At 47.8% G+C, this 12,411-nt stretch overlaps 1 protein-coding gene across 1 annotated transcript in view; it reads left to right on the plus strand.

Moving 5' to 3' along the window:
- The window catches only part of PTK7 (protein tyrosine kinase 7 (inactive)), a 64,328-nt gene extending 57,685 nt beyond the window's left edge, over positions 1-6,643 (plus strand). Inside the window, exons 18-20 of the mRNA XM_043591461.1 lie at positions 3,786-3,937; positions 4,993-5,171; positions 5,666-6,643. Of these exons, the coding sequence (XP_043447396.1) occupies positions 3,786-3,937; positions 4,993-5,171; positions 5,666-5,826 (492 nt within the window). The 3' untranslated portion in view covers positions 5,827-6,643. The remainder of the gene's footprint in view (positions 1-3,785; positions 3,938-4,992; positions 5,172-5,665) is intronic.
- Positions 6,644-12,411: the final 5,768 nt, after the last annotated feature.

Genomic DNA, 12,411 nt, shown 5'->3' on the forward strand with positions numbered 1-12,411 from the left:
GTAGAGCCCGACACCGGGCTCAATCCCACGACCCTGGGATCACAACCCCAGCTGAAATCAAGAGTCAGAGGCTCAACTGACTGAGCCACCCAAGCGCTCCTCATTGTGGTTTTGATTTGCATTTCTCTGATGATGAGTGATGTGGAGCATCTTTTTATGTGTCTATTGGCCATCTGTATATAGACCATTGTTTTTAAAACTTTTGACTGAGACTTACAGTAGCAAATAGCACATTTGTATCACAAGCCAACACACGCATGTGTATGTACTTTTTTAATGAGAAAAGTTTTATGAATGACACTTACCTTTACTGAGTGTTATATATACTCTGATATTTTTCATTCCATTTAAAAATTTTTATTGCCCATTATGATTCACTCGATTGGTTTCATGACCTACTAATAGGTTGTCACTACAGTTAGCAAACCACCAGAGGAGGCAGTGGGGCCCACAGGGATGTCACTCACCAGTGCACACAGATTGAGATCTGTCTTTGGAGTGACCCCCTCTTGGTGCTTAGGCTTCATCCTCTGCCAGCCTTTCTGTGACCTGGGAGTCAGGCCAGTGAGACCGCTTGGAGCCACAAGGATGCTAAAGGGTCAGTTTGTAGCCAGCACCCCACCCCCGGGCTTGCTTATGGGTAGACAGCCCTTCCCGTTCCCGCATTACCAGTGATATGAGCCAGGAGAGGCAGCTGTATTGTTGGGGAGAGAGCTGGGCTCTGGCATTAGACTGGGTACAGAGCCTTGCAGGGGACCACGGGTAAAGCTGAGGATGACCCCCACACTACAAGGTGTACACGGGAGAGGCGGCCAGCCTAACTCAGGGCTTGGCATACAGCAGGTGCTCAGCATGTTCCCGGGCCCTTCTCTCTGGCTCGGTGGTTTCCTTCTTGCACCAGCAGCCCCTCTACCGCTCCCATTCGCTTGTTTTCGTTTCCGAACTTCAGGACCATAGACGCTGATTGACCATGGTCTTTGGTTAAGACATACTGTCATCATTGGTCCACACACGGGCTGCTTTTACTTAGTGTTATTTTTCATTTGTGTGCATGTGTATGTGTGTATATGTTTGGTAACTTTTGATATTTCAGACTTAAAAGAGGATAAGAATAGTTCAAGGAACCCCTACAAACCATTTGCCCAGGTTCAATTATTTGCATTTTACCCCATTTGCTTTATCAATCTCTTGCTATAGGTACGTGGATTTTTTTTTTAAGTTTTTCTTCATGTTTATTTTTGATAGAGATGGAGTGTGAATGGGAGAGGGGCAGAGAGAGAGGGAGACACAGAATCCGAAGCAGGCTCCAGGCTCAGAGCTGTCAGCACAGAGCCTGACACGTGGCTCGAACCCACGAACTGTGAGATCATGACCTGAGCCGAAGTCGGACGCTTAACCGGCTGAGCCACCCAGGCGCCCCATAAACGGATATTATTTTTATGTATTTTTTTTCCTGAACAATTTGAAATAAGTGGCAGACTTTTGACCTTTTGCAGTCAGATACATGTACAACGGTATCACCAGGCCGTGATTTTTATTTCCTTGATAAGATTGGTTACTGGCAGCATTCTTATCTTCATTTCTTCTGATTGTATTACATGGTAGGTGACTTCTCCCTTATGAATCCTGAGAGTGAGCCTGTATGCCAGGAGAAACACACAGCTGGCCAGTAACTTGTTAAATAAGCTCCCCCAGGGACCTCTTTTCATTTGTTTGCTTTGTTTTTATATACAAGGAAATGCTACAGGTCATACGCATCCCCAGTGGGTTCTCCCAGGGTTTGAATATAAGGTGACAGAGTGAAGGGGCCTTGGGTCTTTACAAGCACTCCCCTGATACTCTGCTTTTTCCTGCTTGGCATGGACCACCCTCTCCCTGGTGGTGGCAGCCTCCTGCAGGTACACTTCTCATCTCCTTTCTAGACTGCTCTCTCACCGGGACCCCTGCCCTGCTGTGCCTGTTCTGTTCCACCAACACCCAGCTGTGTGTGGTGTCCAGTGCTCCACGTGCTCCATACTTGTCCAGTCCATCGATACATACTTTTTAAATGTTAATATAATTTAATTGTGATTCCATTTAATACGTTAAGTAATGTATTATATACAATAATGATGGTAATAGCAAAAATAATAATAATACACATGACTGGACATTTTATTTATTTTAAATTTCTTTTTAATGTTTCTTTTTGAGAGAGAGAGAGAGAGAGAGAGAGAGAGAGAGAGAGAGACAGAGCATGAGTGGGGGAGGGGCAGAGAGAGAGGCAGACACAGAATCCGAAGCAGGCTCTAGGCTCCAAGCTGTCAGCACAGAGCTGACACAGGGCTCGAACCCGTGAGCTGTGAGATCATGACCTGAGCCGAAGTCGGAAGTTCAACTGACTGAGCCACCCAGGCGCCCCCATGGCTCGACGTTTTAAAAAGGAGATCAGCGAAAAATATCCCCAACTCTCTTACACTTTGGCATTATTTTGTAGAGCTAGAGATACTCCTAATCCGTGACCAGTGTCTCAGTATTTTAAAGAAACTCAAGCATGTATACCCATCAGGACAGTTATAGCAGCACTGTTGTTTTTAGAGAGAGACAGAGAAAGAGCACACACCTGAGCGGGGAAGGGGCAGAGGGAGAGGGAGAGGGAGAGCAAATCTTAAGCAGGCATCATGCTCAGCGCAGAGCCCGATGCGGGGCTCAATCTCAGGACCGTGAGATCATGAGCTGAGCCGAAATCGAGTTAGATGCTTAACCCACCGAGCCACCCAGGTGTCCTGCAGCAGTTTTTAATAGCCAAAAACTGGAGAAAAACAAATATCCATTGGCAGTAGAATGAATGAATTGTGGTGTATTTATGGTGAAAAAGGACTAAGTACAGTGATCCCCGCAAACAAACACACACAAAAACGGATGGATCTCACAATATTGAGTGAAAGAATCAAGACCCAAAAGTACTTCCAACTTTATCTGGTTCAGCGGGACTGAATTCTGTGGTTTAGGAATGAATGTATGTGTAAGTGGGAAAACTATAAAGAACAGCCAAGAGATTATTATTGTAAAAGGCAGGATAGGGGTTACCTCTTGAGAGGGAGAATATATGATTAAAAAGGAGCCCTTGGGGTTTCTGGGATGCTAGCATTGTCGGGTTTTGTTTTTGTTTTTACTTAGTGACAGTTACCTGAGTGTGAGCTTTTTAATTTGTGGGAGTATATGTATATTTTATGAAGTTTTCTTATGCAATTCACAATTTAAAAATATTTAGATTGCCCGGCTTTTCTACTCTCTAGTCCCCAGCTCCTCTGCTTGGAGGCAGCCAGTCCCATGTGTATGTACATTCACACACATGCACAGAAAACACACACACACGCATATGTCTTGTTTTGTTTGTTTTAAGCACAACTAGCAGAAATCATGTAATTTTGAAGTAAAAAAGGAACAACCCACAAACATGTAAGCTGTGATTACTGTCCAGTTATGTTTCACTCAACAGGTGGTTAATATGGATGTGTTCTCCCTGCCCCATGTGCCACTTAACCTAATCTAACAGCTGCTCTGTGTCAGAGTGGTTCCAAGAGCTTAACTTCATTTAACGCAGTTCTTCTAACAGACCAGTGAGACAGGCGCTGTTATTATCCCCATTTTATAGAGAGGGAAATCGAGGCTGTTGTGTCTTTGCTTCAGGGCTCCCTACATGTCTCAGCGATGGCGTTGAGACCTCACCAAGGGTTGTGTCGGGGATGGTCGCCTTGATCTCTAGTCCTGGGCTGTTCTGACAGGCCCCTTTCTCGCTGCAGGTGTCACTGTGCACCCAGGTGGCCCTGGGCATGGAGCACCTGTCCAACAATCGCTTTGTGCACAAGGACCTGGCCGCTCGGAACTGCCTGGTCAGCGCCCAGAGACAGGTGAAGGTGTCGGCCCTGGGACTCAGCAAGGATGTGTACAACAGGTAGAAGGACACCGGTCGGGGTGGTGAGGGCCAGAGGGCAGGCGAGGCTTGGGGGTATGTGGGAAAGTGCTTAGTGTCTGCTTGATCCAAAGCTGGAGGGCTTGGGAGGGGACAGAGTTTCCCCATCCTTTCTCCAAAGGTGTAACAGGCTTCTTAGCCAGTGGGCCACAGGTCCCTGATGCTTGTAAGTTTTCTCTCTATAAAACGTTATGAACCTTTTTTATAGCTTTATAACAGTTTATATGTAATTTCACTGTCCGTATGGTTCCCTCTGTAACTTCCTAAGTTCAGTAATTGCTATCTTGAAGCCTAAGACTTGGAGCTCAGCAGCCACAGCCAGAGATTGCTCTGGAATGTGCACTCACTCTATAGCCTCTCCAGGGAACTTCCCCCTGGCTCTGAGTCACCACAGTTCCGTCTGGCTGTTCCTTTAGTCGTGATTGGTTTATCACTAGTAAAGCTCTTCAACTTTTCTTTCCATGTAATATGTTGTTTTTCACATTTTCTTTTAAACAGAAAATGCATATGATTGTTAGCTTTTATTATTTATTTTTTAATTTTTAAAATAATGTTTATTTTTGAGAGAGAGAGAGAGAGAGAGAGCAAGCATGAGTGGGGGGAGGGGCAGAGAGAGAGGGAGACACAGAATCCGAAGCAGGCTCCAGGCTGTCGGCACAGAGCCCGACGCAGGGCTTGAGCCCACAAACCTTGAGATCACGGTCTGAGCCAAAGTCAGACACTTAACCGACTGAGCCACCCAGGCACCCCCGATGTTAGCTTTTAGAAACATTAACATTTAGGCAAATTTTGATTCTTAACCAAATTTTTACCCTCAGACCCCACGTGGATGCCTCCAAGTTTCATCCAGCACACACCCATGCTTTGCATAAATGTTAACCAATTTCTCTGAGGGCCTTGATGTAGAAAAATAGGGTTCTAGCCTGGGTATGAGACCCAGACGTGGGCTGAGGTTGGGATCCCAGGCCGTGTTCCCCATTCTACCCAGTGAGCCCGGGAGGCCCCACCCCACCTCTGTGTATGCTTCTTTCCCACAGTGAGTACTACCACTTCCGCCAGGCCTGGGTGCCGCTGCGTTGGATGTCCCCCGAGGCCATCCTGGAGGGCGATTTCTCCACGAAGTCCGACGTTTGGGCCTTTGGCGTGCTGATGTGGGAAGTGTTCACCCATGGAGAGATGCCCCATGGTGGACAGGCAGATGATGAAGTGCTGGCAGGTAGGCAGTTGTGTTTCCAGAGGTTGATTGCAGATGTTCTCCAGGTGGAGAGTTTGCTCAGGGTCCTGGGGCTGACTAAGCCTGCCTCACCTCTCAGGCTGGTGTTAGCAGGTATACAGGCATGGCCACTCCAGCTGAAAGACTAATTAATATTTATATACTGGTTGGTAAATAGTCTTTGACCCCAGTGCCCAGTCCAGCTACTCTGATGCCTGCCCATTGACCCCACTTCAGTCCTCGTGCATTGCCTGCCTCCCGTGCGGCATGGACCTCTCCCCACCAGTCAGAGAGACCCGGGGCCAGCGCCAGGGGAATCATCACCTTTGATTGCAAGATACTTCCTGCACACTCCTTGAGTCAGTGCCCACCCACTGGCAAGCGCCCCTGACCCTGAGTTGCCCTCATGTGGCTGCTTATGGGAACTGCAGGCCTCGCAGAGTCAGACAGGTGGTTAAACGTTTCGACTAATGCTCCACCGGCCATCTTCCCTACAGACTTGCAGGCTGGGAAGGCGAGACTCCCTCAGCCTGAGGGCTGCCCTTCCAAGCTCTATCGGCTGATGCAGCGCTGCTGGGCCCTCAGCCCCAAGGACCGGCCCTCCTTCAGTGAGATCGCCAACACCTTGGGAGACAACCCGGCAGACAGCAAGCCTTGAGGAAGGAGCCCAGGCAGGCCGTGCCTCAGGATGGTGTGGGCAGGGGAGGACCTCTTGAGGGGCACCCACAGCATGATGGGCAAGATCCCTGTCTTCCTTGTCCCTAGGGGCCCTGCCCTGGGACCACAGGCACTATTAAGGTCTGGGCAGGGCCTGGGGTTTCCTCCTCTTCCTCATCCTCAGCCCTTGGGGAGGCTGATTCAGACCCAGACTGAGTGACCAGGGCCTTGAGCTGGGCAGCATTCTCTGCCCCCCCTTCTCCCACCAGGGACAGTGTGGGTGCCTCAGGTAACCCCAGTTTCTGGCCTGGGTCTCCTTCCCTTAACCAGGTTCAGTTCTGCCAGTCATGTGCCAACTTGGCCCAGGAAGGGCTAAGCTGGATCTGAGGGGAGTTCTTTAATATACTCAAGTTTCCTGGCTTGTTCTAGTCCACGGGGCCTACCTTGGGGTCTGTGCCAGGATTGTGGAAGATGCACCAGTGAGTCCTCAGCCCGTGGACTTGTGCACGCTGACCCAGACCCATGCCTCCCCCGCACCCTTCTCTCCTTTCCTCATCCTAAGTGCCTGGCAGATGAAGGAGTTTCAGGAGCTTTTGACACTATATAACCCGCCCTTTTTGTATGCACCATGGGCGGCTTTTGTATGTACTTGCAGCGTGGGGTGGGGGGCATGGGAGGGAGGGGTGGGCCCTGGAGGAAGTGGGGAGGATGGGCCACCCCTGCCTCACACCTTTGTTGTTGTTGTTGTTGTTGTTTGTTTATTTGTTGTTGTTTTTTTTTAACACTCGCTGCTCTCAATAAAGAAGCCTTTTTTACAACCTGCTTCCGATGCTCATTCCATGCCGTTGTCCATGGATGGTGTCCCTTCTTCCGTCACTTATCAGAAGGGGCCACATGCCTTCATGAAGTCTAGTGGGGTTTGGACAGGAATAACCAGTAAACACAGGTCTTTGTCTCTGTTTCGCAGAGCAGTTTAGAATACGGGTTGAGGACGCAAGGCCACCTCTTGTCTGTGTGACCCTGTGTTGCCCTCTGACTGCCAACTACTTATTCTTTGCTGGCTGGCTTAATCCTCATGCTCAGGTGGGGAGGGTAGGAGGCAGGGTGGGGGACAAGTTAGAACAGGATTGGAGAAGGAATTAATAACAGATTCAGGTCTCTGAGTCCCTTTAAGATTCTAGGAGGGAGATAGAGCAGGTAGAACAGAGCAAAGAACTGGTGCTCGGTGTCTCATTGATGCCCTTGTTGAGGGCCCTCAACTGGTTTCTTGCTCCTTTGTTATTTAGACCTGGTGTCATCAATTTTATTATTATTATTATTATTATTATTATTATTATTATTATTCCAATAGCTTCAGCCTGGTTCCCCATCCCAAAGAAATGAGTCCGTAACTCATTCTTTTTTATTTTTATAATTTGTTTTTTAAGTTTATTTATTTTGAGCGTGAGAGAGAGCAAAGAGGGGAGGGGCAGAGAGAGAGAGAGAGAGAGAGAGAGAGAGAGAGAGAGAATGCCAAGCAGGCTCCATGCTGTCCACACAGAGCCCCATGCGGGCCTCGAACTCACAAACTGTGAGATGATGACCTGAGCCGAAACCAAGAGTCAGATGTTGAACCGACTGAGCCACTCAGGTGCCCTGTAACTCATTCTTAACTCTGAAATGGTCTGGTTCCTTCTGTTTCTCACCAAACTTCTCAGTAATGGAAATAATAGCTAATATTTATTGAATACCTGCTTTATACCAATGACTTTGCTAAACACTTAACATGCGTCATTCTCATTTAATCTCTGCAACTACTCTATAGTTGTTGTACTCTATTATCATTCCCCTTTCTCAGATTAGGAAACTGAAGCTCGGGGTGGTCAAGTAGTTTCCCAGAGGTTGCACAGCTAGTGAGTGAGCCACTTATTTGTTGTTATACAGTGTGTCATATCCCTGAGATGTGTTGGAGTAAAAAAAATCTGAGAACAACTTTTCTAGAAGAGTGTTTTTTTTAATGTGGGTTGTAGCCAGCGTTAAAAAAAAAAAAAGTAACAATAGAAATTATTAGAGTACATTGTATATACCTTAAGGGTAAGTATTCTTTTACAAAATTTTGTTGGTAATATTTGATACATGTTTCTACATATTGGATTATGTCAGCCTTTGGGGTGGTGGTGCTGTACAATAAGCCCCAAATCTCAGTTGCTTACAATTTATTTTTCTCGCTCATGGATCTGCAGGTTGGTGAGGTTTGGCTGATCTTGGCTGGACCTAGCCCAGTTGGGCTGGGCTTGGCTCTAGGCTGAAGGTCTGGTGTGGGTCTCCTCTGCTGGCCCTAGAGCAGGCTATCCTGCAGTGACTGGAGCACAAGGGGTCAAGCCAGATCATGCATGCACCTATATCCATGAGTCTGTTAGTGTTTCATCAGCCAAAGCAAGTCACATGTCAAAACCCAACATCAATCCCAGTAAGAGGTACTGCAAAGTCACGTGGCAAAGGATGTTGGATATCTAATTCCACCACAGGGTGTGAAGAATTGGGAGCAACGATCTAACTCACCACAGGTTATGATGTAAAAATGATTTCTTACTGTGGGTTGCACTCCAAAGAACTAGGAAGGTACTACTCTAGAAGGTCAATCACAAACTCCTGGTATCCCTTGACCACTCGGCTGTGGCTACACTGCTCGCTACGTCTGCCTCTTCAAACTCTCCTCTCTTGACTTTGATGATGGTACTTTAGCTCCACCTTCTCTGACCAGCCTTCTCCAGCTCTGGCTGAGGCTTCCTTCTCCTGTCTGCCCCAGAGCTAGCTGATCTGGATTCTGTCCTTGGCTTTGCTCTCTTCATGTGCTTACCCTCATGTGCTTACCCTTAGGAATCTCCTCTCACTTCACATGGCTTTAATCAGCCCTTCAGGGTGGACAGTTCTCAGAGCATTAGCTCCAATTCTAGCTTCTGCCTCAAGCTGTAGACACACGCTGTCCATTTCCTACAGGACGTTTCCCACTGCCTGCTTCCCTGGGCCCTAACTGAACTTCTCTCTCTCACAAACCTGCTTCTTCAGCCAAGTTCTCTTTTTCCATCAATGGTACCAATGTTTGGAGAATAGTCACCCTTACTCAGTCCATTGTGAGCCCTCCTCTATATGGACCCCCTTCCCTGTCCAAGATCCATTTATTCTACCTCTACCCGGTTTTCTTTCTTCACTTAATTGTAAGAGAAAAAAATTATTAAAAAATAATACTGGTCATGGAAGAAGGCAAATGGCACAGACTTGTATAAAGCAAAAAACACTCCTCTCTCTCCAACCCTGCTCTCCAGTGGTAAATACCAGTAGTCTCTGGAGTGTGGCTTTTCAGACTTTTCCTGGGCACACTGAGTCACAACCTCTTTTCCATTCAATTCTCTCTAATGCTGCAATCACAACTGAGACTTGTTCTCCATGAAGAGCCCTTGCATAAAGGTTAATTCCAAATGCAAACACTTTCAGAGTGGTAATTTTTTTTTTCTTCTGGTGATAGTAATTTTTTAAAATACTTATTTAGAGAGAAAGAGCATGAGCAGGGGAGGGGCAGAGAGAGAGAATCCCAAGCAGGCTCTGCACTGACAGCAGTGATGTGGAGCTCAATCTCATGATTTGTGAGATCATGACCTGAGCCGAAATCAAGAGTTGGACACATGAGGTGCCTGGGTGGGTCAGTCGGTTGAGTGTTCAACTTTGGCTCAGGTCATGATCTCATGGTCTGTGGGTTCCAGCCCCACATTGGGCTCTGTGCTGACAGCTCAGAGCCTGGAGCCTGCTTCAGATTCTGTGTCTCCCTCTCTGCCCCTCCACCACTCACACTCTGTCTCTCTCTCTCTCTCTCTCTCTCTCAAAAATAAACATTTAAAAAAAATTAAGAGTCAGGCACTTAATCAACTGAGACACGTGGGCACCTCTGGTGATAATAATTTTTAAAAGATATCCTTAATTTTTGTTCTGATATTTGGGTGATAAAAATCAGGAGAACGAAATAAAGGTCAATGCGGGAATGGTGTGGTATGTGGGGCATCTGGCTGGAATTCTGATGCCCCTCTGGAGGTCCTTCATGGTCAGGGGTAGACATGAGCACCCATATTCCAAGGGGTTACTGTGATACAGGCCTTATCAGAGAAGCACCAAACTCACATTCCAGAGAGGCCAGGCGGGGCACTTATCTGAGCTCAGTGAGCTGTGTGGAGTCTATAGTGAGCCTGACAGCAGAAGCCTCTGCTGTGGCCACCACTCAATTCAGCTCCGGACTATAGTGCTCTTGCGGGTGCATAGACTAGGAGTTGCTAAAAATTCTAATTGAGAGAATCCAGATTTTTATGTAAAATGAAGCCATCCCAATCAGGCAAAGGAGCTGGGGCACTAATGCTGGTGTGCAATGGCCCAGGGATTGGGTGAAGTGGGAGAGGTCAATCTATTTGAAGGGAAGCTAAGAACTGTGCTCATTCCACACCACACCCTGTGGATGTGGCAGACAGTAATTGTCCTCTGGAGTGCCACTGCTAAGGGTTATCAACCATGCGTGTGTCTAAACTAGGGGTCTCAAACACAGAAGTCTTTAGAAGTCAGGCAAGAATGAAAGCCCAGGGCTGTGGTTCTATGACTGTACTGCTCAGGCAAATCACAGGCCCAAGCACCGTTAGTGGCCCCTAAAGCTCTTCTGGAACCTATTTATGTATTTGACCTGTTCTTCCTCTTGAGCTAACACACTCCATATGTTAAACTACCTGTTATGTAGAGTAAATTAGGGGGGAAAAAAACCTCTTTGAAACTATTGGGAAATGGGGTAGAGTAGGAGCTCTTAATTCCTTCCTGTAGTTAGGGTTTTGATGAGTGTGTGTATACGCACACACAATTAGGTCTCACAAATCACTTGAACATACTTTCAGTATTCTCAGTCTTTGGACTGTGACTCACAGTAAGAAATGCAATTGACATCATCACCAAGTACACACACATATTGAGCCATATGAAATCGACAATATGCTACCCTCTTGATCTATAAAATGGCAATTTTACATGGTTCAACCTAACAATAATGCAAACAAAAGTTTCATGCAAAAATATTTGCCCTTGCTTTTTGTGGTACTCATGTATTATTTTAAATGCTGGTTGCAGTACACTAAATTCATTTCATTACCACTACCACTAATGGGTCAAACAAAACCAACCACTTTATTTAGTCTTCACAAAAATTTTTAAGGAAAGGAAATATCACTCTCCCATCCCCTTCAAAACAACCCGATGTTTATTCCACGGAGGAATTGATTACCCCAGGAGCTCCTATTAACTGACCACTTACTCTATGCTTTAGCCTTTATCTCATGTAATTTGCATTAAGAACCTCAGCGGATGGGTACCAACAATGAGGAATATGATGGAGTTTGGAGAGGTCGAACCCTTATTTCCAGGCGCAGGCTAGAAAGGGGCTGATTCCAGATTTGAGTAATTTGTGTAACTGCAAAGTCCAAGCAACATATTTTCACGGCCTTGGAGCTGAGATCCAGACCCAAACCCTGAACCTGGGCTTTGCAGCGCTCCAGTTCTAACCGCCCACCCCTTCATGGGCTTTCCATAGAAGGGTAAGTGCGTGTGTGTGTGTGTGTGTGTGTGTGCGCGCGCGCGTGTGCGCGTTTGTGTGCGCGAGCGCATGCTGGCTGGCTGACTTATTTGCTGAAACTTTCTGTCTGGCTCTACTTTTTCCCAGGCCTTTGCACTGGCGGTGGGGTGGGCTTTATCCCCGGGACAACCCCCTCCCCCAGCCCAGCCCGCAGCTGGAAGTCTTCACTGATCTTCATCTCGTCTCCCTGCCCCCTTCGGGGACTGGGAGGCCGACTGTCTCCCCCCGGTCTTTTCCAGATGTATGTCTGCCAAAGATCCCTCCAGTATAGAGGATGATGAATGAGGACCGGGGAGCCGGCCTGGTGGGAAAGTGTCGTTGCCTGGAAAAGAGAGGGAAAGGGAAAGGAAGTCGGGGGGAGGGGAAGGGTTGGAGCGGCGGGGAAGCGACAAGTCTGGACGCCAGGGACCCAAGCCTCCTCGGCTCAGCCAGTAAATTTTGCCTCCCTTAGGAAGGCGTGGGGAAGTGCTCCAATCCCTGCACTCCCTTGGAATTTGGGCTGCATTATATCATTTACTGCAACACGCACAATCCACTCAGGAACTACCCCAGTGTTTCCTTCCAGCCCTTCTAATGCCGGGTTCCTGGTGCTGCTCGCATTTCTCCGCGGGACTGAACTCCGGTCCACTCCCAGGCTTCCCCTCAGCAGGTTCCTCCCAATTCTCTCCACCATTCTCCGGTCAGGGGGGCGGAGTCGTACCTCCTCTCCTGTTCCTTTAAGAGGCGTCGGCTCCTCCCCTTTCGGAGTCGCCGTCTGACGCGGGATGACAGCAGCGAGTTCGGTATGTCTATGCAAATAAGCGCTCCCTGTGGGCCAATGGGGAGCGGAGGTGCCGGAACCACGGACCAATGCGGCGGGGGCGCAGGGGCTCACCATATAAGGAGCGGCCTCGCCATAAAAGGAAACATTGTATCTCTTTATATGGGGGGAAGGGTCGGGGGATCCCTCCG

Source organism: Prionailurus bengalensis, chromosome B2 (genome assembly GCF_016509475.1).
Source record: "Prionailurus bengalensis isolate Pbe53 chromosome B2, Fcat_Pben_1.1_paternal_pri, whole genome shotgun sequence".
NCBI classification, from domain to species: Eukaryota; Metazoa; Chordata; class Mammalia; order Carnivora; family Felidae; genus Prionailurus; species Prionailurus bengalensis.